The sequence below is a fragment of the Zophobas morio genome, unplaced genomic scaffold (genome assembly GCF_036711695.1).
Source record: "Zophobas morio isolate AGI-343-1 ecotype UQ-CSIRO unplaced genomic scaffold, CSIRO_AGI_Zmor_V1 ptg000005l, whole genome shotgun sequence".
In the NCBI taxonomy this organism is placed as follows: Eukaryota; Metazoa; Arthropoda; class Insecta; order Coleoptera; family Tenebrionidae; genus Zophobas; species Zophobas morio.
Window position 1 is genome coordinate 9,056,520 of NW_026972110.1, and position 26,800 is coordinate 9,083,319.

Genomic DNA, 26,800 nt, shown 5'->3' on the forward strand with positions numbered 1-26,800 from the left:
CGAATTTGGAATCAAATTTTAATAATTTTTATCTCTAAAAGGAGAACACAATTACCTGAACTTTTTTTACTTTTAGCGCCCATACTTCGAGACCAATTGCCGATTTTATTTTGTACGTACCTTTCAATAACGCGCTGTATATATAGTTTATAATGGACCACAAACACCTTATGTTAGTAAACATTAAAAAAAAAAAAGAAACAAAACCAATTACAGAAAAAAAAACTGATGTTAATAACCAAATGAGAAGAAAGAGGGCACGTGATAGTAATGGAAACTAATGAAGAATATAAAAAAATGGTATAAGATAAAGGGAACTAAAAAAAATTGGGCCTCAAGATTACATTAATTTAAAGCCTGTTGAAGATCCATTGCCCACGAAAGTTAGGCCTTTGATATCTGATTATAAGACAAAAAAAGTCAAAAAGTAAATTTTTATGATTCTTTCACTGGCATACAGTTTTCAGTTATACAGGTTTTTTGTTTGTTTTTGAGACGCAATATACAACTTTTTGAGTCCAATTACTTGTATTTTTATACAAACTGGTGTCTTTTTCGGTTTTACAAGTACATTTTATTTTTAAAGTTCCGATATTTTTTTATTTTTTAAATATTTTTTTGTGATAGAAAGGTTCACATTTTTTTAAAATATGGTTATTTTTAACATCCGTTTTGCAATTTTTTGTAGCATCTGTAGTATCAATAAAATGAATAATAATATATATTGTTACGATGATCGGTGATTAAAAATCGACCTGGGTAAAACTCAACAATTTATTTCTTACTACCTCAAATTTACACGACTAACTATACAGCGATTATGTACAGAATAACTCCGACTCGACTGAAATGGATTTGACTAAACTCTATTTCTCCCATTGTCCGGACTTCACTTGTCGGTTGGGACTTACTCGTTCCCGAAGGTGGGCTCTATTTAAAGGCATACTTCCCTTCTAGAAGTTCCGCAGTCGCGGTCTTTCTGGATTGCTTATCGTGACTTCCGCTTCCAGGCTTCTCTTTAACGAACGTTGCCCCGCCGCCGTCATCGACGATGAGTCATCATCGCCGTACAAACTAGAACCCATAGGCGTCGTATGGGTTTCTTTCGTAACAATATTATTTACAAAAACATTTAAATTATAATTTTAGATTTAGATTGAAACAATGTCAAAAATCATACCATATTGCGACTTTTTGTAAACTTTTGTTAAAAAAAATCCAGAAAAATAATTTGACGTCGCACAGAAATTTAAAAAATAAAATATGCTTCTAAAGCGTAAGAAGAAGCCACTAGGGCACTTGAATACGCCTACAAATTTAATTGTTGACTTTTTAAATCTCTAAATAATCAATCATTCACTTATTTATGACAAATATTAAATGATGTCGGAATTTTTTAATCGAAACCTCATTTATGAGTAAGGTTTAAGTTTTTTAATTGAATCTGTTGTACTTTTTCATATTTGAATTAAAGCATCTGTGTGAAAGGACCGAGATTATGGATTATAAAAATAACTTCCGAGACGCTACTAAATACTACCAATGAAATTCAACGAACCGAATGAAAAAGAAGCGAAGATACTTTTTTAACCGGTTGTATGTAAAAAGGTATTGCTGCTATAAAATATTTTTGTAATGTCAATAACCACAATTCAACACTGAGTAGTTACTTCGTTATAACGGGTTATCTCAATGTATTTCCAAATGATGGAATATAAAACATAGGAGACTATAAATTACGAATATGAATTAAGTATCGTACACACTAATAGCAAACATAGGAAATTAAAGCTCGACTAAGCACTTTTTGTACGTTTTACTAACTCCATTTAAAAAGAAAAAACAGTAACCCAAAGAACCTAAAGTTAGTAACTTACTAATAAACATTTTTGCACAATACCCCTCTTACTACATGAAGATGTTTTCAAAAAATAAAAATGTACATGATCTACACTAACTACTTTTTTAATATTTACAGTCATTAGATTCATAAAAGGGCGTTAGTAAATAAGCTACAAATCTGAAAACAATGTACAAAAAATATCTGATATTTTAAGTTCAAAACGTATGGCATGCCAATTAAAATAGCGACTCACCAGACGTGGGCAGTTCGAATGTAAGTCCAAAGGCTTCGAGATCAACTTGCTGGTTGAGTAACTGAGACTGAGTCCTGTTTGGAGCAGTCTGGGCTTGCCCAGTTCTGGCACCGACCACCGCACGTAACTCTTGCCTGACGAATTCCGATGCGGGGGCACTTGCGGACACACCTATCACAAACAAGCTTACTATTTTGTTCTACAGTACTCAACAGTGACAAGTGATCCCACAGTGTTTCCTCTTGATACTGAAAAAACGTTTGCCTGAAATACTTGAACTAAGCAAAAGAAACGCTGTGTTATCATGAGTTTGACATATTTAATGATAATACGACGTGCTAACGTGCATGACATAAAATCTCAAACGAGTTATTCCATGCCAAAACGACAAATGAAAATTTCTTATATTCCATTTTTCCCCCTAATTCAAGGTAGTGTAGAAAAGAATCTAAAAAGTGTACTTGGCTAATTTTTGTCCCTTCTTTTACATGTTTCAATTTTTTCGAATTTAGCTTACCTTGAATCTTGCAGGATTTCCGAGATCACAATAGGGATAATGAACTAACCGACACAAGATTTTAAAATCCATTTATTTGTATCACTTTGTTCTCTATTTCCCAGGTGGTACTTCAAACATTTTTTGAAAATTTAACTATAAACCAAATTCAAACGTGTGTTATATCTAAACGGATAACTTATAAAAAAGAAAAAGTGACATATCCAGTTTCGTCGATCTTTTATTCTGAGATATTTGTAATGAACTTTAATTCATTTTTTAATTAGAAAAAAGAAATATCAAAATTTTCCATTTGCAGTTCAGTTGGATGGCCATACGATTTTCATTCAGGATTCGGTATGTAAAACCGGACCTATGGAGAACGCCGTGGAACGGTTATACTGCCGAATAGGTAGATTTTCTAGACTTCCTATTGTCTGGGTATGACTTTGATTTAACAATCAAAAATAAAATAAAAACGAAAGCCAACTACAAAAATGTCATGCTCATTGCAAACCTCGGAGATACAGTTCTATCACTAAATGATGATCCAAATATTAAAACACAAAAAGCGATTTTTCATCAGCGGCATTTTCGAATAACTGGCAAAAACATAAAAACATAAAAAGCACATAAACACACATTAAAAGCAACATAAAAAACAGCAGAGCGTGGAAAAACAACACATATCAATGAAGACATGGCGATACATAGGTAAAACGGGTAAAGAGGGATAACGGCAAAGGACGAATTACCCCAGTGGATTTAGCACAGCCATGAGGCGAGCACATGTAAATGTAATGAGTGTTAGACACAGGGCGATGTGCCGATGAGTGCTTGTGAAATGACCGATAAATCTCCAGAACTTGTACTCTTGATGGAATTCCGGGCCCTTCTTTTCGCAAAAATTCTCGTTACGCAAAACAGAAAGATAGCAATGATACGAAGGGGGAAGTTTCTGGCGGGAGGCTCGGTTCTAGAGATTTGCTGTGGAAGGTGTTGAGTGTGCCCCTATGATGCCGCCGACAACTTACCGGCTTGAAGGTGTGGGGGCGCTCGACCCCTGTCTGCGCCATTGTAGGCTAACTGTAAACCCGTCTCATAACAGTACTGGGATTCTTGTTGGTACATCATGGGGTGTTGGTGAGGGTTGGAAGGAATTTGGGGATAGGGAAGTGGGTGGTGGTCCCTGCCGTATGGCCGGGGGGATCCCAGGCCACCTGCAACACACACGCCACCCTCTCAGATCTGGCAATGCCACCTGTTTTATACAATCCTACTGATAGTAGAGTGCAAATAATCGTATTTTTTCGTTGGAATTTAAGTTAAAAATATATAAACTCAAAGAGAATCTATATATTCAAAATTCATCATTTGATTAAAATCTTCACGTGTGTTTGCATGTTGACGTAAAAGTGCGAGTTATGCTCACATATAATACGAATTTCATATTAGCTTTTTTACAAAACTGCTACCTGCGCAGAAAATAATAAAGAAATTACTAAATAAATTCGATTCAGAGACGGGGAGGAATATCATAAAGTCGACTTTCAGTTTCAGTGCAAATGAAGACAACTTGTTTTTGAAAAAGAATTAACTCATGATTGTACAAATATTGTTTTAGATAGTAAATAATTTTCAGGTAAAATTGAACCTAACCGTGTTTATTATTAACATATATGCTATAATGTGCAAGTTTTCAATTATTCTTGCCAATTTATCGACTGGTGATAGAGCATGACATTGAAGGTTGATTTCTTTTGATACTTGTTTTCCATTTTATTCCCCAATGCAAAGTTTTTCTTTCTGTAAAGGACAAATCAAAGATGGCATGAAATATTTCCACAATCTTTGTTGTGTATTGGTCGAATGTGAGCAAGACTTGCAATGTCACGTAACCCCAAGACACACAGTCCAATTTTTCAACAAATGTTAGATGTTGAATTTATAGACTTCCTACCCTACTTTAAACTAGTTTATAAATTTTTACCTTACAGTTCCATACAGCCGATCTTTCACACGTCAACGCAGCCCGAGCATTCTACTATAATAAAGGACCATTGTCCGTCCGATCGCCCCTTTTATACTCACCGAGACAATTCCTTCAATGAAAGATAAAATTAAAAAACTTCTCTCATTGAAAGACTAAACTAGATGTCTACCATGCAATATAACCACTGCATGATCTAAAATTCTCTACAAATGCATGGGTAGCAAATTCAAACCATGCTCAATACGGTCCCAAAAGATTAAATAAAAAAATTAAAGTAGAACTCTCAATAACTCTGCAGTGAATTTGCAATAAAAAAATTACTCAAATTCTCTAAATCTAATACAAGTCATGAAAAACCAAACTATGAGAAACCACACACTCATACGTTAAATAGTTAAAACTGTGGTTTTCAGTGAGTTTAAGATTAAGAGAGGCGCTGCTTTGACATACCTGGCAACTGGGTTGTGGCAGTGGGCACGCTGTTAGCGCGCTGTAGCCTCAGGTACTGAGTCTGGTTAAAAGCGGGAGAGTTGGGGGACGTCGGCGGGGCGAAAGACTCCTGTGAGAACGGTGAGTGCCGCGACGTCACCGTTCCGGGACTGTTCAGAGACCTTTGTTGTTGTTGTGCCTGCTGCTGTTGAGTCTGCTGCGGTTGGTTAGGTGTTCTCTGAAAATTTCGACCGTTAGGCCCTCCTGACACATAGTTGCCCTGCAGTGTAAATGGGTGTTAGAGTGTAATGTAGTTATTTAGTACGCGATAGAATATATGAACCATCATGTGAACATTTCATGAGATGAAAATAGCACAAGAAAAATTAGTACTTTCTCAAAGTTTACAAAACAGTATTTAATAAAAAAAAAAAAAAAATAAAAAAATAAAAAAAAACAAAGAAATTGGGAACCTTTTTTAAAATAGTTAACATTTTCTTGTAGGTTCTATTGCATACATTTTATATACTTTAGGGACTAACTCGTAAGCGTCTACTGTGTGTCTACTGCCAAACACTTATTTTTATATTTTAAACGATTTCAGAGCCAAACACTTTTAAATCTGTCAAGTAAGTGCACACAACACAATTTTTTACATTTCTGTGCCAATTCTTTTCGATTTATTAAATTAAAAATCTCCACGGTTTATTTAACATACATATAAAAAAGCGGCCAGTTTTAATGACCATTTCGGGTCTGCAAATAGTTGAATTAAGGAAGCATCAACATTTTACTTTTTATACAAATACTAGTAAACCTGCAATTTTTAAAAAATTGCTTATAGGTGAGCCGAGTACATATTTGTAGTTTCTATTAAAAATAGGAGTTTCTAAACTAGAAAACTAACGTGGTTAGTTCTGGGCAGAAACTTAAAATGTAGTGTACTTTTAAAAATTTTCATTCATACAATTACAAACTACGTCACTTTAAAAAATTAGCTGACCGTAGATTTTTTCTGACAACTGAAAATTGCTATAAATTTTCTCAGCTTTTTTATGCATTACCAATCAGTACAACATAAAGTAATTTTCTTGTATTTCAACAGACCAGAGAAAAAAGCAAAACTTCACTCTGTATATTTACATTTATAATTAGTCAACCTTCAATTTAGTCCCATTTAAAAAATAGAAGTTGTCTTCATTTCATTTATAAATACTTCCATTTCGTAGATTCTTCCAATCCACTTGTTTCCTATACAGGCAATTCTGGTCATAGCTGAGGCGAAATGGCTGCATAAAAGTTAATAGCGTATTGATGATTGTAACCACTTTTAAAAGTTAACTTTAAACGTAGATACTTATCAGGCGACGGAAGGTAGCACATCGTCTAGAAACATGGAAATGATTCTCCATAATTTATTAGTTTTAGAAACGGTTCGCTAAACAACAGATTACTGTAATTATAATAGTCGTTGTCCAAATTAGACTCCATGTGGCAGAATTTGAAGAAGTCGGTAGTTTGTTAGGGAAAACCTTTAATAATATAGACTAAACCAGAAATGTTGTCTGACTCAGCTGAAGCGAATGCGTAAATCACTGATTTTTATTTAACTTGCGGTCGCTGCTGAACATAATTGGTCATGAGTAACCTTTTTACAGGTGAGACAGCAACTTTTATTGTTTTCTCATCCGATAGGGACATTTATTGCATTACCAGCATGAATCAACAGATCTTTAAAATGTGAACAACAGTATATATTTTACACAAAAATCTAACTTTTGGTCGTAATTAAATAAAATAGCTTTCTGTTTTGTTTCTATGTTTTTTTCTTTTTTTTTCATAACACAGGGATGTTTCAATTTTTGATCATATACATATGTATAAATCAGAAACCTAAAAACAAAAGTAACACTATATGTATACAGAAAAAACAAATTGTCTCCTCTCTTTTCGAATACACAGTTTCTGCAGATCAGACGGAAATACGAATTCAAAAAATTCATTCAGATTTGGAACAATATTGTTAAATATGTATTTAATACATATTTGAGACGTATAAAAACCCAGTTTTTTTTTTTCCTAAATGAAGAATTCTTGTTAACGACGATTCATCATCAAAGAAACGCTCGCTTTGTAACAAACTTTATTAAAATAGTAGAATCTTTATTAAGTTTAAAAATTCCTTTGTAATGAGCAAAAATGAGTTCTTCAAGATTTAATTAAAAATATTGTGAACGCAATTCCAATATTTAACTTAACTTATCAGAGATAGTTAATGGAAGGAAGTAAACATGAGCCAGTCTAAGTTTTTAACGTAACAGAATTTTTAAAGCTACCTAACTTTTAAATATCGGAATATAATTAATACGCATTAGTTTCAATAAAAGAGAACGGAAATGTATAATTTAATTTAGAACAAATTCGCGTTAGTTATGACTTTTCGAATCAACAGGACATCTAAAACGTACGCAACACAATCAACAAACTTCAGCAACGTTATCAAACAAATTTTCATTTTTTCATATTAAAACTATACGTCAATACAATTTCAAATAATTGATAATACAAAATTTTACAAAATTAACCAAACTTTTTTTCAAATCAGTGAAATCTGTGATAGTGACCTAAAAACTGTACAATGAAAAAAACCTTTTACGTATTCTATTTTTGTACTCCTCTTGATCTGCATCCAAATGAGACACGTACTAGAGAAAAGTCGATGCACGTGAAATTGTACTTTTATCTATAAGGTTACTACTCTTATTAGTACATTTTTTGGCGTTTTTTTCCTTTGAATTCATAGATCCCAAATTTTATCTGTCTTTGTATGAATATAATATTCAAAGTGTTCTATTTCTCCTTATTATTTTTTTAAATTTTCTAGTGTCACCTGCAATCGTTTTTAAAACGTGAACGAGTTTAAGAGAGCTTATAACTTTGTTAGCATTATTGCGAAAACATTTAGACTTATTTAGAAAAAAATCTTCCTACGCATCTACATACCTACACAGGGAAAAAAAAGGTTTGAGTAGAAAACGCAATAATCAAAGACAAACTTTCACAATTCAATGGCTAAACTTTGATCGTGTATTTTATGTTTTATAAACCTAATGAAGCAGTTATATATCACGCACGTTTCATTCATGATAATAAACACGTGTACATAACCAGACCTCACGTTCACTATCATCATACCAGAAATAAACAAGATATTGGATTTTTAATATGAAGTTAACCTGAATCATGAAGAAATCGGACTACCCATCAAATAAAATAATTTCTAATCACATTTCGCAACATTTGAAAAGTGAGAGTCCAAAGAATTTAAAATATGTTTTAAAAAATATTTGGCTGAGGAAACATTTTTATACAATTGACGAATTTCTGCAAGATAAATTTAAAACCAATGTGAAATGTTTGTAATCATTGTATTAATATATAACTTGGCGTACATGCGGCGTAATTGTGTAAGTAGTTAGCTTCTGTATGTGTTTAAGGAATACACTTTTATTATTATTATCAGTTAATATAAAACTTCCTTTTAACAACGCTTGCAACCATGTTGTCAATTAAAATTACTTTTTTAGACTGAAACAATTAGTACTCAAATTATTTGAATATTCTGCTTGCACAGTAAAATAATTTTGTACAAAAGTTTTCGTTTTGTAATTTATAAGATAAAAAAAGGCTACGTAATTAGTATTAATTTACCAACATTAGTGACATATATGTAAAAACTAATTCCCATTTCATTTTTTATTATTCTAATAATTTTATTTTATTGGCTAAAACACTCACTTATAAAGTGTCTTTAGATATTAAAATACAATAAAAAGATACGGTATCAGTTTAGATAAAAATTTAAATTTAACTGGAAGCAAATTCGTATCTACTAATATTAAATAACGTTGTTGATTTTTTTAAGAATCACAAAATGGAAGAATCAAAGTATCTCTGTTACCAACAACAGAATTTATATATAATTGGCAATAAATTATCTATACCCCTGCATTAAAAATTAAATTAATTTTGAAAACCGTCACTTGATGTTTTTGTAATGTGAGTGTGAAAAATATATGAATTTTAAGAAGCATTTACACCAAGCGGAAGCAATAGTTTATTAGACACTCTTGTCCCAAAGTAAAGCAATTTCTAACTAGTGTTGTAAAATTAAACTCAAATAAATCTCTCATCCTTCCAATTTCCATTCGAATTAATCTTGCAACACTCCATTTATCAAAAGCTGTTTTTAATAATGTGACATTAATAAAAATTGAAGATTTACAGCTTCACTCTGTGTAAATGTCCTTTTTATATTACATAGTACTCACAGTGAGTTGGGCGTTAAGCATGGGATTCTGCATGCTGAGCCTAGCCTGGTTCTGTTGCCAGTTCTGTCCCTGCGCGTTTCCCTGAGGGTACGCCTGCCGCAACGACATCTGCTGGTTAAACTGCGGCGACAACCTCGCCGCAGCCTGCTGGTAATTGGCCGCTGAAGTCTGAGGGAATCCCGCTTGTTGTCCAATGGGTGACACCAACTGAGAGTGGGGCGAATACGGCTGTTGGCTGTTGAGTCTCTGGTTCTGCTGGCTCAACTGACTCCCGTAATTTGGAGACAATTGGGACTCCGGTAAGCTGGCGGATCTTTGTAAGGATACATTGGGCGCTACTGTATTATTGAGAAGGCTGTCGATATTTTGTAAACCCGAGTTAATTTCAGCTGCTGTAGCGTTGGACGGAATTAGGAGTTCCTGCTGTTGTTGCTGTTGAAGAAGACGGCGTCTGTCTTCTTGTTGTTTACGTTGAAGAAGGAGTTGGTTGCCGCTAGCAACTGCATACTGGGGAGTTCCCGCTCTGACGGGGATACGCTGCTTGGGGATGAAGCCGCCTTGAGGGTAGTTGGGAGGCGGGGGGAATGGGCGCATTTGGTTGTTTTGCGTTGTGTTCTGCAAAAGGAATGAAGCGTTACAAGTGGCATAATACAATACCAAGAACAAAAAATATACATTGTTATCTAAATACGTTGATTATATCAATAAGTTATATTTGTGGAACTGAAATAAAAAAAAATCTAGTTATTTACAACCCTTTTGAGTTAACACGTTAAGTTCTACCTAAACAAGTTTTTGAAGATGCGTTGTAAACAAGATATGTGCCAGAAAAGCAGCACACCTATGCATTTTAATATACTTTCATCATAATAAGCATTATTAACTTATAAATTTGGAAAACTATTTATGTCGATAATGATGCTAATCTTTAGTAAAACGCCCTACTTCTCCTTTAAAAAACCTCTTCTACTAAAAAAGATATAGTTGAATTATCACGGTAACAGGTGCAGTTAACACCTGAATTACTGGAATTAACGATGGACGGAAGTCGTTTTTAAATTTAGATTTTTTTCACTAAATAACGAATACCAAAATCTGATGCCGTCAAGTATAAAAATCCTTTAATAACGAATGAATTAAAAACGCCAATAATAATACTGAAGACATTTGGCGGATTATATAGAATTCCACCAACAAATCTAAACAAAACCCATTCCCTTAATGGAGAATAATGTTATTTTGAATGATACTAATAGTGCAAATAAATTTAATTGGTGTATTTCCGCTATGTTGCTGTTAAGGCAACAAGCAATAAAAATTGATTCTGGTTTCACTGATATTCCCGCAAGCTGTCCTTTGATTTAAAGTTATCAGAAATACTTCCCCTCGTCTCTGGAACACAATTAATTCTGCACCGAGTCATTTATTTATTTTTCTAACTACAGTCTAATTGAAATATACGGCAAACACTATTTTGACGTTTTTAAATAGTAGGAAAATTCAATTTTGAAATTAAAAAAAAATTGGTTGAAGGTTATTTCGATGGAACTTCCCTCGCTCCTGAAGAATAGTGCAACAAATCTAGCTTTTTCGAAAAATTGTAAGATTTGATTTTGCGAATTTTATTTTTTTATGATAACCCTTATAAGTCGAAATGAAGATACATATGTATGTAATGTTTCAGGTGAGTTTTTCCATTACAGTGACACGTAATCAATTTGAATAGATGCAGTGTAATACTAACAGTACTGTATTCCCAAATTTTCGGAAAAATGGAGAGCAGATCATTCTAGATTTAATTAATAAAATAAATTCGCATTCGTTAATTTTTTGAGTCAGTCTGTATAATTAATTCTTCTATTGATAAACTACAAGTAAAGTCATAATATTTTGCACATTTCAGAAAAGATTTTTTATCTCAAATTTTTAGATGACGTCATCAATTTTTTGGGAGGGGATAAGTGAATAAATTTTGATTAATATTTCCCATAATTACGATAACCCTAAAATATTTACAAGATTTCAGAGCATTCGGTTTTGCAGTTTTACAGTTAAACTGCAAAATATTGTTAGGAAGTTTCCCAAATACTACAAAGTTATATCGCTGTTGTAAAATTTGTGTATTGTGAAGACGACAATGCAGCAATTATAATAAGGCAAACCCACAGTTCTAAATCTTTACGACTGTAAAGATTGTCCAGAATTATATGAATTTTATGGACTCCCAAAGTTATTTTGTTTTACAGCCCTGTTGTCAATTTTATTGTACAGCTGAAGAGCGGAGTGAACTCAGGCACAGAAAACATCGGCTTTCCCCTGACAGGCTCTTTACCTGTACAATAGAATTGACGCCTGGGCTGTAAAATGAATTAACGTTGGGAGTCCATAAAATTAATATAATTCTGGACAATCTTTACCTGATCCCGATTGTCATTGTACCAAAAATGTTTAAGCGGATTACCCACCCAGCAGTAGATATTGAGACAAATCCTTGATTTATGACGCTAGGCTCGAGTCGGTAACCAACCGCACAAAAGGAATTATAACATCGCATTATTAAGGTTAGTAGTATTTGGAAGACTATACATAAAAATTTTGAAAACAATTGGTTCAATAGTTTCGAACATTATTATGGGTCAAACAAAATTGATACAGACAAACGGAAATGGGAGACCACTTTGTTCGTGTTCCAGAGGTCATGAAACGTCGAGAAATATGAAAATATCAAGTCGTTCGATGGACTCGATTATTTTCTTAACTAACGCTCGGGAAGTAAAACAAAAACGAAGGTAAAAAATTAGATACTTTTTCTGATAAAACCTAAAACATATTGAATACAGTTAACCAACATATTAATTTATAACACGTGCTTTGCTTTATATTGACAGTGAGATCCTGTTAATATAATTTTGTGATGAGATGATCAACCTTTTCCTGGAAATAGACATCGATTTTGATAGGTGCAGTGTTGTAATACTAATCTAAACAATACTGTGTTCCAATTGGGCCGTTAGATTTGATGAATAAAATATTCAAGTTTAGAAACAAAAATACATTATCAAAGCACAAACAACACTACAGTGTACTGCATCTAGAGCTATATTTTATGGCATTCACTTTTTTAATAAATTTTTGGGATGACGTCATCAAGTCCATATGTAGTAGTGATGAATAAATAATTTTAATCGATGCTCTCCATTCTTTAATAATTAAATAAGTGCTTCGAACCAAAATTAAAAAAGTTCAAAAACAAACTGTAAAATTTAGTAAGAATAAGAGAAAAGAGCATCTTACATAAATTTCACAATTTATCAAAATTTTATGATTACGTCTTAAAATTTTTGGCGAAGATGAACCAAATGGAAACTTGTTCTCTAGTATTGCGAAATAAATTAAAACCATCGTAAACGATCCTACGCTACGTTGAAAATCAAACATATCAAGCAAATACACTGGGCACCAAGAAATTTGCCACAAAGATTCTAATTGGAAAAATATATTCATTTTAGGGTACTATTAAATTTGGTGAAAGCTTTTTTTAAAATTAGCGCTAGTTTTTTTCCAGTGAAAGAAATTTTTTTTATTGGTGCTTCATTTTCTTATTTATCGTTAAATAACTTTCATTACATTATTTAGTGTTTCATCCTCAATGTTACAATAACAGCGATTCTTCAGGCAGATTATTTATTAAAAAATTATGGAAAGCACTATGAAAAAGAGAACTATTTTAGTTCCTAATATAAAAGATATCCTAGATGTCGAAATTTTTCCACTTCTTAAATGTATTTATTTTTTATCAACTGCAAATGAAATAAATGTATAAGTAGGTACCACTGTAATCGCAATTTAATGGTCTATTATAAACCGTAAAAAAAATTACAATGCAATGCATCATATTTGAAGTGTACTAACTTAAACTTTCCTCTTTGCGCTAAAAACAATGGCGTTTACAGAATTTCAATATCTCTATCCGTTCTGAAGATGTAAACATATGTTCAAAATATATACGTTTCTGGTTGTTTCAGTAGCGCGAATGGATTTTTGCAGTCAGAATTGTGTTGCTCAGTGGTATTAGTAATAGTATGTATACTGATCTATTGTTAATAAATTAATACCTTCAGATTTAACATGGCCGTTGAGTTTACGTTTTGAACGTCTGCGCAATTTCTTGCGCACTTAACCATCAAAATATAGAATATTGTTCTTGCAAAACTTTTAATATAAATATTGGCATTATTTTCTTTGTAATTCTGTGACATGAGTGAGGACTGTGCGTGCACAGTAATTATAGTAACGTTAAATTACTATTAAATTAAATCCTTCAATATATTGTAAAGTTAATTGTCACTGTCACTTTTTATTCCAATGTTACCATAATAGTTGCGACGTACTTAATTAAGTACCTCCTTCCAGCTAAAGACAATAACGTTTACAGAATTTAAAATTTCTATCAATTTTAAAGATATACGATTCTAAAGGGTATCGCTTATCTGTATGTACGAGTACTTACCGGGGTGTATGCCGGCGGCGTCCCCGGTAGCGGAATTGTCGGTGACGAAGGACTTTTCACAGCCGATTCACACTGCATCAGCGACTTTTGTATAATATTAATCGCCATTTTTTCGCTAAGTTCATTCTGAAAATTGTTCGCTTGTTGCCCTTCCGTGTGCGCGAAAGTTCTCCCGACTTCATCCGGCACAATATCCATAACTTGATCCAAAATATCAGACAACAGAGGATCATTCGAATGCACATTATTATTATCACCCCATAATTGAGCGTCCATATTTCCGTCCGTACTGGAAGTCGGTGGCGACGCATACGAAACCGAATCACCTTGAGTCATCTGTTGGCTATTCGTCGTACGCTGATGATGGATACTATTCGGATGTGTCAACATAGTATTGAGGTAGTTGGTATTTGGTTGTCGGCTGCCCATCCGCGAGATGTCGGGTAGGGTGTTCTTGACGACTGTCCGCTGCTGCGTGACGGAGGTAGTGGGTCGCGTCGGCATGGGCTTGGTCGTTGTAGCAGCATCGGGTCCTGCGGAAATCTTCCGCAGGGCATCCTGCGGCACCGCCGACAAAATGCTTACGGGTATGTGAGGGATGGGTTTCTGGTTGTTCGGTTGCTTCGCCAGCAGGGAGGCCAACATTTTGTTTCGTTCGCATAATTTACTCCCTGTTCCTGAACCTGTCGAAGAGACCTGAGAACAAAAGTAAAAGATAAATAAAATTCTAGCACATTTTTTATTTACTTTATATGTTACTTTCGATTGATAGGCACGACTGAAAATCTACAGAAAGAAGTTTTTTCAGTAATAAATTGCTATAATTGCATTTTCCCAAAAAATGGAAATTTTCGAGGGTATGTCCAGTTTTCAAATCAGGATCTAAGAATGATGTAAGCAATTATAGACCCATAAATTTGTTGAACAACTTTGCTAAATTGTTTGAGGGAGTGATAGCTAAAGTTATATTTAGTCATGTATCGGGGATGATAGCACAGCAGCAGCATGGATTTGTAAAAGGTCGATCAACGGTGACCAACCTATGTGAATTTGTGCAGTATGTTTCGAATGCTCTTGACAATAAAAAACAGGTGGATGTTATATATACCGATCTAAGTAAGGCGTTTGATCGAGTAGATCACTGTATGTTAATTAACAAACTAAAACAATATGGATTATGTGATAATATAATTAAGTTATTCTGTTCATTAATACGTCACAGATTTCAGTATGTAGATTATGTAGGCACTAGATCGCAATTATATCAAGTCTATTCAGGTGTGACACAAGGGTCGAACTTGGGGCCTTTGTTATTTCTAATGTTTGTTAATGATATCGTCAAAGTGTTGAAGTGTAAGCTCTTTCTGTATGCGGATGACCTAAAAATTGTGAAGATAATTACAAACAAAAATGATTGTGAGTATTTACAAAATAATTTAGATGTATTTCTACTCTGGTGTAGTAATAATTATTTAAAAGTAAACAACAAAAAGTGCAAAATAATAACTTTTAGTATAAAATCGGAAAGTATTAGATACAGGTACCATATTAATAATGTTGAACTTGAAAGATGTATGCAGTTAATGGATCTTGGTGTTGTTATGGATTGCACGCTCTCGTTTGTACCTCATGTAAATTATGTTGTTAATTCAGCTATTAAAATGTTAGGTTTTATTACACGTAACACGTCTCAATTTAAAAATGTAAATTGTTTAAAATTGTTGTACACATCGTTAGTGAGAAGCAAGTTAGAATATTGTTGCGTGGTGTGGTCCCCTTTTTATAATGTACATATTAGTGACATAGAGCGGGTTCAAAGAAGATTTCTTAAGAGATTGTATTTTGTCAAATATGGTACTTATCCACAGAAACAATTTCCACATGAAATATTATTGAGAGAATTTAATGAAACTACATTGTGTTCTAGGCGAAATTTTTGTAGTGTACTATTCTTGTATAAGTTAATCCATAGTACTGTTGATTGTACTGAATTGTTGAGTCAAATTAATTTTAATGTTCCTAAATATGGTACCCGCTCTTCAGTTACATTTACTTTCAATACACCATCCACTAACCAACATATGCACTCTCCATTGGTAAATATGGTCAGATTGTATAATAACGTGCAACAGTTTGTTGATATTTTCGTAAATATATCTGAATTTATAGAAAATGCTAGAACAGCTTTGTTACATTAGCTAGACTTTAGAGAAAGTTTCTATTTTTATTTTTATTTTGTATTGGAATTTATATGATATATATATATTACCCTGATATATACCCTATATTAAACATAAAATGTTTGCTGGGTTAATAAATACTTATTATTATTATTATTATTATTATAAATTGCGGTTTTACCGAAAACGAAGGCAACGAAATTTTATCACGCGTAGAGCACCTAGACAACTATCTTTATTCCAAAATTTTGTTTATGAAGTTAACACAGATGATAGACGACAGACGAATGTATACAAAACTCACTTGACATACACCTTGTAAAACTTTTATGACTTAAGCGGCTTAAGCCAAAGCACCCTTATAAGTCAAACTGGCTAATTAATAACTTAACTCAGTTTACACATACCTAGTAAAACTTTAGAGCTCCATTATGGCAACAATGGACAGTAATAATCCTTGCGGTTCGGGTCCATTATAAGGTTGGTTTGGCTTAAGCCGCTTAAGTCATAAAAGTTTTACAAGGTGTATGCCAAATGAGTTTTGTATAAACGGACAGACAACCCACTTTTTCATAATCTAGAAGTTATGAAACGTCGAGAAAACATTAAATTAGATCGTATTACAATACTTTTCAAGTTTCGTCTCGGAAAGTAAAAAGAACTGAATGAACTTTGGCAGTTAATTCTGATAACGTAAAGTTTATGACAATTAACAATCTTCTTGGTTTGATATGTTTAGCAGTTTGTAATTCACCGTCAAATGTATTTTAAAAATAACGACAATCCAAATACTACATTAACAATGTTAATTTTGAACTGGCAACTAAACAAAGAAAAATGTTAATAAGACAAATTAAAAAGCTTTAAAAAACGTGTTTGCATTTTTTGTGTAATGCAGAAAATAAAAAGTTGTGGACAATGATTAAAATTTCATTTTAATATCTCTATCGCATACAATACCACAAAATTTAAATAGATATAAACTAGATATAATAAAAAATAATACAACTGAAACAATGATGAAAACAATAAAAGTTTAATGAACTTTTTTCGAAAGAAAACTGGTCAACCGAGATACATACGTCTACAAAAAAAGTCTTTACTTATTGACTTATATTAAACTAGCGGCTTCGCTCGCGTAGACGATTCGTTATTTTGAAGAGCATTATTATTAACCTTCAAGTAAAAAATGTGTTGAAGGACATTAATGCAATTTCCAGTAAAAATCGACATAAAAAATGTTTGCTCATAAAAAGTTTGTCACCCCCTTCCATCTTCTTAGGGGTGAAATCTCGAAACAATCTGAAATACGAGTTTCATTATTTGTGTTGAAGAGTATTAATACCAAGTTCCCCGTAAAAATTTAAATTTAGAGAAGAAATACTTTTGCCCATACAAACTTCGCCACCACTTTTCACCCCTTTAGAGGTTGGAAAATAATTAAATACGTGCTTCATTATTTGTATTGGAGACAATTAATGCCAGGTTTCACGTAAAAATGTAAATACATATACAATAAAAATATTTTCCCATACAAACTTAGCCTCCACATTTCACCTCCTTTGGGGTTGAATTTTAGAAAATGCTTAAACACCGGTTTCATTATTTGTGTTGAAGAACATTAATACCAAGTTTCACGTAAAAATTTCAATTTATAGTAGAAATATATATTTCTATATAAGTTTGTATAGTTCCTATACAAACTTAGCCGCCCAAACTTAAACACCACATTTCACCCCCTTTGGGGTCGAATCTCGAAAAATGTTTAAATACGTGTTTCGTTATTTGTGTTGAAGAGCATTAATACCAACTTTTAAATAAACATCACCCCAAAATTTACAATAGAAGTATTTTTCGCATACAAAATTAGCCACCACTTTTCACCCCCTTAGGGGTTGAATTTCGAAAAATGCTTAAATACGTGTTTCATTATTTGTGTTTAAAAGCACTAATACCATGTTTCACGTGAAAATTTAATTTTACAATGGAAATATTTTTCCCGCACAAAGTTAGCCAGTACTTTTCACCTCCTTAGGGGTTGAATCTCGGAAAATGCTTAAATACGTGTTTCATTATTTGTGTCGAAGAGCATTAATTCACGTAAAAATTTAAATATACAATAGAAATATTTTCCCGTACAAACTTAGCCTCCACATTTCACCCTTTTAGGGGTTGAATTTTAGAAAATGCTTAAAGACGGGTTTCATTATTTGTGTTGAAAAACATTAATACCAAGTTTCACGTAAAAATTTCAATTTATAGTAGAAATATTGTTCCTATACAAACTTAGCCGCCCAAACTTAGACACCACTCTTCACCCCCGTAGGGGTCGAATCTCCGAAAATGCTTCAATACGTATTTCCTTATTTGTATAGAAGAGAATTAAAATGTACCAGGTTTCATGTAACGATCTAAATTTACAGTAGATATATGGGTCCTATACAAATTTTATTACCCTTTTTTAACCCCCTTAGGGGATGAATTTCGAGAAATCCCTTCTTAAACGATGCCTCCAGCATAAAATGAACATTCTCTCCAAATTTCAACTTTCTAGCATTAGCGGTTTGGGCCGGGCGTTGATAGGTCAGTCGGGACATTGTCTTTTATATATAAAGATTACATAATTATCAAGATTTTTTGAAAATTTCTAGTATTTATTTACTTTGAACACAATGGAGACACACAAAATGAGATGTGCAGTTGAATTAATTAGGTGTTCCATTTCAAAACATGCAGTAGACACAAAATGCGAATCGATATCGTTAACTACAAAAAATATTTCTACGTTTTAGTCGGTCTCTGGCCATTAGACAAATATAAAAAACTAATAATGCGTGTCGGAAGTAGAAAAAGTTTTGTCGTTAAAATTGAGGAACTAAATTTGAAAATCTAAAAATTAGTCCAATTAAAGAACTCTTTCGTCTACTGCATTTGAAAATTCCACTTAAATTGTCTTGGCTTAAGAAACGAATATTACTATAAACGCAGATTTTTCTGTGAGTTAGATCTAAAATATGTTCATTCATGCTTTTTATTTGTGAAAATCAATGCATCACTTTTAAACACTCTTAACTATGTACAAAGAACATAAATTATCAAATTAACGTCAAATAGAAGGCACTGAGTAATAAACTAACTCATGTTTTAGGAAGTGCAAGTCTACACAGTTTACAGGAGAAAAATACCTGAGATCCGTCCGACGACCTTTTATTGGAAACAGGATCGTCCCTATCATCACTTGGTCTCTTTCGGTTCCTCCCCAGCTCATCATTTGGAGGTGACGGCGTGAAACCCAAACTACGTAATAATGAATCTTCGGTTGTTGGAACTACTTCGTTTTTCTTGTCGTCTTCGTTTTCTCGACTTTCGCTCTTGAGCAGCTGATGCAGTAATTCGCTTTTCTTTCTTACTCCAGCTCTCGCCTCAAGATTATCGTCGTCGTCGCTTCTGTCGTTCAGCAACTAAATAAACAAATAAGAAAAGGAATGAGTCAAAACAATAACTATCTGCGGCTTATCTGTTTCAACAATTCAAAGTCAACAAGAAAATCACAAAAATGTTAGCAAGTTGTCGTAACTGCGAGTAGTTCATAAAAAAAACAAACACAGTGAACGGCTACGAAAGATAACCTAACAATATAGAATGAGTTCGAATCGTAGCTATAATAAAAAGGAAATTAGGAGACCCTTACGCTACGCACGGTTAACATGATCACTATTTACACACAAACATACACATGTCCGTACAAAAAATACACAAATAATAGAAGAGCAAATTCCGTTTCACCGAACCATGTTGCTCCTTGTCTGCCGGTTAGGTAAATGCTTTATCTCATACATTGAGGAACTGCCAACTGAGAAAAGTTATCAGATAATATTTTGTACTTGGGTACACAAAATGAAACGAATGCTTTGCGCACGACAAAGACAGAGAGACGACGACAACAGAACACCAGATACTCTGTATTGTGCATGTTATAACTGTATTTGAGGATTGTCGGGGATTTTACAATAGCAGGCATAAAAGGGCCTTGGAGCAGGTAAAGAAATCCCTCGAGAACTCAGGCTTTCGCCATTTTTTCGGCAACTACAAACTTGCACGGACTCGGTACACGACGAACAAGCTACGAACATGAAGCGCGAAAAAAACACAACTTAAACTGCTTGTTGGTTATACTAAAATTCTGAAATTAGTTACGTTAAAACAAACTTTTCGTTCTTTATTGGCTAAGATTTATTATTAACAATCAGGTTTGTTAGAGTATGTTGAATATCATATTTACTACTTCGTTTGAGTTTGGACCATAAAATATTGTTTATGCTTGGTAAACACAAAACTGATGTGATTTTAACTACGAGGGACATGAAATCTGTGTGTAAACTAATAATGGCCGACTTTCAAAAATTCAGTAATGGGTGATAACATTCACTTTAAGCACAATATGCTGTATTTGTCTACGTTTACAAACACAATTTTAAATGTTGTTCAAGTGATAAATGTGCATTCTAAATATATAAATATATATGTGAACTAAGACAATTAATACAATCTTATTTTGATTACAATGAATTGTTCTAAGTGTTTATTTCAATTGCTTGGGTTTATTTCGTCTTCACCCTAAACGTGTGTATATTGAAATTTAGTCAAGTACGTATTTCCTATCGATGAATCAGCAGTGACCCAAATTACATAATAATCTACTATTTATTTAAAACTAGAATAACATCACCAAGTGTAAAAATGGCAAAGTATAAAGCGAAGGGACAAATAATAATAATCTTTGCTCTAATTTCTCCATGCATTTTCACGCTGATTAAAATCTTTTACTTGAAAACGGGGACCAAAACCCTCCATGTGTTATGGTTTATAACATAAGAACCAAATTGTACCACTCCCTATTAAATTATAAGATTCAAAAATCAACATATAAACATTGGACCAAAAATAATACTGATTAAAAAAAAAGAAAAATTTATCTACACAAAATTTACATACATATTACGCATTTATAACCGCGGTTACAGTGTGGTACGATATCACTTTACCTTCTTGCTTTGCATTTAGCATGACTCACTTCATTTCCTTAGAAATCATTCATACAAGGAAGAATGCAACTCATCTCACCATTAATGGTCTTTATATATAAAATATATAATTTACGAGAATTTTTTGGGTTCATCTTAAATTTTATTTAGAATTTTTAGTATTTTAAAGTTAAGTAACTTAGGAAAACACTTGGGATTAACTTGCGAATAACAAAATTGTAATATAAATGTGTGTTCGTTATTGCCTCAATACTAACAAGAACATTTTGTCAGTTGTCGTTGAGCTTCTGACGTCACAATTAATGGTGATTAAATTAGTTTAATTAGATGTTATCTACGACTAATCGAAACTATCTAAACTATGTTTTTACTGTAAATATTTCCTAGAGATAATATATCGTAAGTAAGTGGATAAAAATATAACTGATATGTATGTACTGCAAAATCACGTACACAATACGCTGTATGTTGTTTTTGTAGCAACATAATTTATGTACTCTTTACTGCTTAATCACTCAAATAATTTGTATAACATAAAGACTTGTTTTTTGATCTTCGTTATAGGATGAAGTGTCAAATATCATAATTTTATTATGACACTCAAGTTTTATGTAATAGTAAAAGTGACGTATGGCATTAATAAAAATTGGAGAATTTATATCCAATCTAAGCATACAGTTCTATCAAAATGGCTTAGAGGAATAATATGTCTTGGTGGGGTTGAATGCCAAATGAAAAATCGTAGACTTTTTAAAAAATGTCGAGGATTCAGATCCACGGAGAATCCAAGAATGAGGAATTCGCATGTTGTATTTGTACTAGTGAGATAGTGGTAACTTACGTAGATGTACTACATTGTTGTTCTGTCGTTAACCAACAACTTATTAAACAAAAATGTATTTTACTACCAGAGGAACGACAAAAATTTAAGGGTCTATTGGTTTTATTAAATAATTCTGGAAACATTTTGTATGACTTCGGAATGTGTTCCACTCCCGTTGCCGAGGCAACTACTTGCTTTATGATGAAAGGAAAATTCTTAACTCCCACAAAAATTATTTCAGATTTATTTTAGATGAAAAAGTCAACAAACATGATATATGTCAACAAAATTAATCGAAAAACGTGATAAATAGGTTAATAATAGTATAGCCAAGCAAACATATATGTATGTCTGGGGCATTTCTTGTGTACAGACATTGGACAGGTATACATTTTGAAGAAAAATATGTTCAACCAAGAATTTGTCTCAACGGAACTATGTACAGCTAGTTTAAAAAAAAAACACGGGACAAATGACAGTGACATGAACGTCATATTCCCATTTTCATTGATCTATGAGAACCTGATTTGTTCATCTTTTCCCGTTTTTTTTTTAAACCAGCTGTATATACAGAAAAAAAAAACAAAATTGTTGAAATTAAGAATAATATTTAAAAGTCAAGTACGGACTCTAAATTAGTGTTTCTGTGAAGGATGAATTATATGCTCCCTAAATTACGAAAACAAAAGGGCATGATTTCATTATAAAAGCGTTTGATGATATATCGTTACCATAGCAATGAGCACCGGTAATTTATTCACTGCAAACTGAAGCGTCTAATCTGTTTTATACAGTTGTTTTTTCCATCTTGTGCTTATCTTTACACAAAAAACATTTTATTCTCTACAGTCGTCTGTAGTTAAAACAAACAATTAATAATATCTTATTCATATTTCAGTTTGATTCTTTATTTCGTTTAAATGTAATATTAATTGACACGATTTTTCATCGGCCATATTCATAGTGCATATAACAAGTTGTTTTTTCGAACATTTGCTCAATTCCTTAATCTTATACGACTAACATCTAAACAAATCTCAAATATGTACATCTAGTGCAAACTAAAAGTAGTTATTAGGCGCCAGTTTATAGAATATTTTAATGTGTATATTAAGTTAATCACGCATTTAATGAGGCGTTTAGAGACATCTGATTGGCGTAGAGTCGGTTACGTGTTTCTTTAATCCAGCATCAAAAATTTACTTGAGGTTTCGTAAATCAGTGCTTATTTTTGCCCTTACGTTTTTGGAAGCCAATAATTCTTCATATGATGATACCTAACCGAAATCTCTCGAGGATTGTCTAGTTTTATGGTTAAAAATTCAAAGCAACCAACTTTTAAGACTTTTTATCGATTTTCAATGGTTACAAAATCCAAGGCTATAAGCGACGTTAAATTTGTATTAATATTAATATTTACAGACGCCTTGAATTTTTCTACATCACTGATAATGGCGTCTGAACGACGGAATTCGTGGCATTTTTTTAAATTTGAAACAAATTTTGGTAAAACTGTACTTGTAATATTAATAATAGCAAGATCCTTTTTCTTGAAACGTATTAAAAATTGTTAACTAAATGAAGTACTCAAATTGTTAATTCTTAAATAAAATCTTCCCTTGAACAACAAAATTTCAGTCACTTAGCCAGGGGTTTTCTACGAAGTTTTTTTTTTTAACGCTCTGATTACAAAAATGACACTGAATGTTTGTGCGAATGATTACTTCAGGAGATACTATTCTTCACGCGCTCTAAGCTTGTACCTACGAAAGGTCTTTTTAAAGAGTTTTTTTTCCTCTTTCATAATATATAAAATGTTGTAATAATTCTTGCACTCATGGATCATTTGGTTTTGCCAGGTTGATGTTTATTTGGTTGCCTATATCATAAAAGAAATGTCATTGGAACGGACAATGGCTACCGCAACGCAATGGGTTAAAATTGAAAATTAATGGTATTCTTTTTGGAGAAACTAGACATTTGCACAAGAAACGAATAGATGATTTATGATACTGAAATGGCGTATTTTGTGTGTATATAATTTATTTTTTAAAAATCTGCTACGACCTAAATTAAAGAATGACTTAAGTTTTCATCATGGATCCATGACAAAGATTTCAACCTAATGCTATTATTACAATTTTAGGCATTGCTTTGCAAAATATGTAAATATTTATCCAACAAATTAAAACCAACTCTATATAAAACAAATAAGGTACACCATGTGTTTAGCAGGTAAAAACTTTTAGTGGTGAAAGCAAGTGATTTGTACTAAAATATTGGAACACAAAATCAAATCCAAATGACCAGAGACTCACAATTTTGTTAAGTGTGCTGGTAAGCATCTCTGACTAACTTTTGTTGCAATTAAACTTGACTATTTTAATCTCTAAATTTCAGAATCGTCTCAGAGATTTGCAAAATTGCAAATAATATACTATTCGGCATTAAATACTATCCTAACAAATGTTCCGAACCTTGCTAGTTTATTTATAAATAAAAGAATGCGAAAAGAAGAGGTAGTCGGTAATTCTTAAATGACACCATGTACACCCAGTTTTTAAAAGGATTTACTTTTCTTACACTTCTTAGATACGAATTTTACTCTATAAAATTAAGATGTAAGGTGAAATTCATTGTGATGTCTAGTACGTACATCATGTTCATTTACTTTAAATACATTTTGCAGTTGACATTTTGTACTGAACATTTAATTGTGTGTACATTGTGCAAAATTTTCCGAAACTAGCGTTAATGAATTAAATAAAAAGACCAGGGTTCGGTCGATGAAGCAAATGACCTACGTCATAGGCTATTTTATTTATCGCTTTTATGTCCTTATCACTAATGACAGTGAAAAATGATTTTCATGGTTGCACGTTTTTGATTATTTAAAACCACCATAAAACCAAAATGTTATACAACTTAATGGGCCGTTCATATTTTGCGCCTCTGACAGGGTCACCGATTTCGATTATTTTCTTTTGATAATACTTATATTTGTAAAGTCGAAACGGTTAGAAATTCTGCAATTTATTAAAAAAATATTGTACGCACTTAATTTTAATGCGTAAAAAAACGTAAAGGAAATTCTGCTTAACATTTATAAAAATATACTTATGATAAGTTGATAAGATTACGTTGATAAAATAGACAGACCAAAACCACTATCACTCAAAGTCAAAAGTCAGCGTGTATTTTACGCTACCTCACTCACCTGTAGCAACATCTGATTCTCTGTGGAGGTTTTCGGTAACTCTGACGGTCCCGCAACGGAACCCCTATTGACAAGCCCCCCTCTAGGACTCGTCCTGTTATCACTCCTATTGTCGTCCTCGTCTTGCTGGTTCAGCAAGCACTTCAATATCGTGTGCTTATTCCTGCTGTCGTTGGCGTTGCTCGCCGAGGAATCGGCGACGGTGGGAGGCTTCGTCAACAAGTTCCTTAATCTACCGGACTCGGCCATCATGGTGGACGCCTCGTCCAAAACGTTCGCTTTGGTATCTTTGGGTTCTTCGACGTAGTTCTGCTCCGGTAGCGGGCTGAACGGGAACGTGCTCGAGTACGGGTTGGGTGCGGCGGGCGTCGACGGGCTCGGCTGCGTGACGAACGCCGCCAGCGGGCTTTGGGCCACCGTGGTGGCCGGGCTGTACGCGGGGTTGCTGGGCGGCCGCGGCGTGGGGGTGGACACGGGGGTGGCGCTCTGCCGCGAGTCGGGCCGCGGCTCCGTCCATCCCGGCGGCTCCAGGTCGAACGTCGACGTCGGAAAGATTTCGAACGAGAAGTCGTTCTCGATGGTGTAGGTGCTGAAGGAGGAAGTGTTCCCGGCGTTCATTAGGGCGTTCGACGACGTCGTCGAGCTGTCGCTGCCGGAGCTGACGGGGGCGGTGCCGTTGCGGGTGCCGTTCACGACGCTGGTCATCAAAGGGCCGCCGACGCTGCTGGTGCCTCCACCTCCGGGATCCGTCGGACCAATGGCATCGTATTCGCTGGAATGGAGATGAAATTTTATTTTTTTGGTCGGCGAAAGAAAAATATGATTTTACTGTGTTATATAAAATAAATAAGTGTTAATTTGTGATGTTCATGACTGATGTAAACGAATATTTTAAAATTCAAGATCAAAGGATTCATTTTAGCTATTTTTTTGTTGGTAAATTAATGAGGAAAGGTGGATACATTGCAATAAAAAATTGTTTGACTCGGATCCAAGCTGGGCGAATTGTAATATTTAATTATACATGTAAAAGCGTTGGTGTATATTTATGAATGGTATAATAAACACCAAAATTGGTATTTTTATTGAACACAGACGAAGAATACATAACAACAGTGGATCATTCAAGTTGGCAAATCTGGGCGTGACGTCATTCTGACATCCGACTATTTCCAATGCATATGTGACACAATATATGTGCTCACATATAAGAAGATTTTTATGTGTTGGAAAAACGAGTGTGGTAATGTACTTATCCCATTCATTTGAGAGGATCAGTTAAATGAGGTAATCCAACGTCTTATAGTAGTGGAGTAATAGGGCTCATTATTTAAGTCATAAACTATTGTATTTAACGACAGTTTTTTCTGACATTTTTCAATATGTAAAAAGTCACTTTAAATACGTCTATCGTTGTTTTATTTCGAGAAAAATCCAAAAAACAGGTCATTTTTCGCAGTATGCATTCTGACCTTGTCATTTGGACCCTTTGGTTCCAGTAGCCTCCATTTGAAAGATATTTTGATGGTTTAATCGATTGCATAAATTATTTTGAAGTGTCATTTGTTAAAAAATCGATAATAATTTTATTATTAACTTATTTATTATTTTTACTTCACGAGTGTAGGCGAATGAAATATTGTAATCGAGTCCGTCGGCCGACTCTCTACTTTTACGTTT

The 26,800-nt window shown here is 33.4% G+C and overlaps 1 protein-coding gene across 15 annotated transcripts in view; it reads right to left on the bottom strand.

Moving 5' to 3' along the window:
- LOC135122628 (nuclear receptor coactivator 1) overlaps positions 1–26,800 on the bottom strand; it is a 167,097-nt gene that overhangs the window by 4,120 nt on the left and 136,177 nt on the right. For 10 of the 15 annotated variants that reach the window (XM_064046926.1, XM_064046929.1, XM_064046927.1 and 7 more), the window contains 7 exons: positions 25,121–25,892; positions 19,221–19,496; positions 13,856–14,551; positions 9,346–9,960; positions 5,036–5,294; positions 3,627–3,812; positions 2,097–2,267 (listed from right to left, as the gene is read on the bottom strand). In XM_064046926.1, coding sequence (XP_063902996.1) covers positions 2,097–2,267; positions 3,627–3,812; positions 5,036–5,294; positions 9,346–9,960; positions 13,856–14,551; positions 19,221–19,496; positions 25,121–25,892 — 2,975 coding nt within the window. Of the gene's footprint in view, positions 1–2,096; positions 2,345–3,626; positions 3,813–5,035; positions 5,295–9,345; positions 9,961–13,855; positions 14,552–19,220; positions 19,497–25,120; positions 25,893–26,800 lie in introns of those variants that run through there. The other 5 variants (XM_064046931.1, XM_064046933.1, XM_064046920.1 and 2 more) reach the window with 4 other exon arrangements.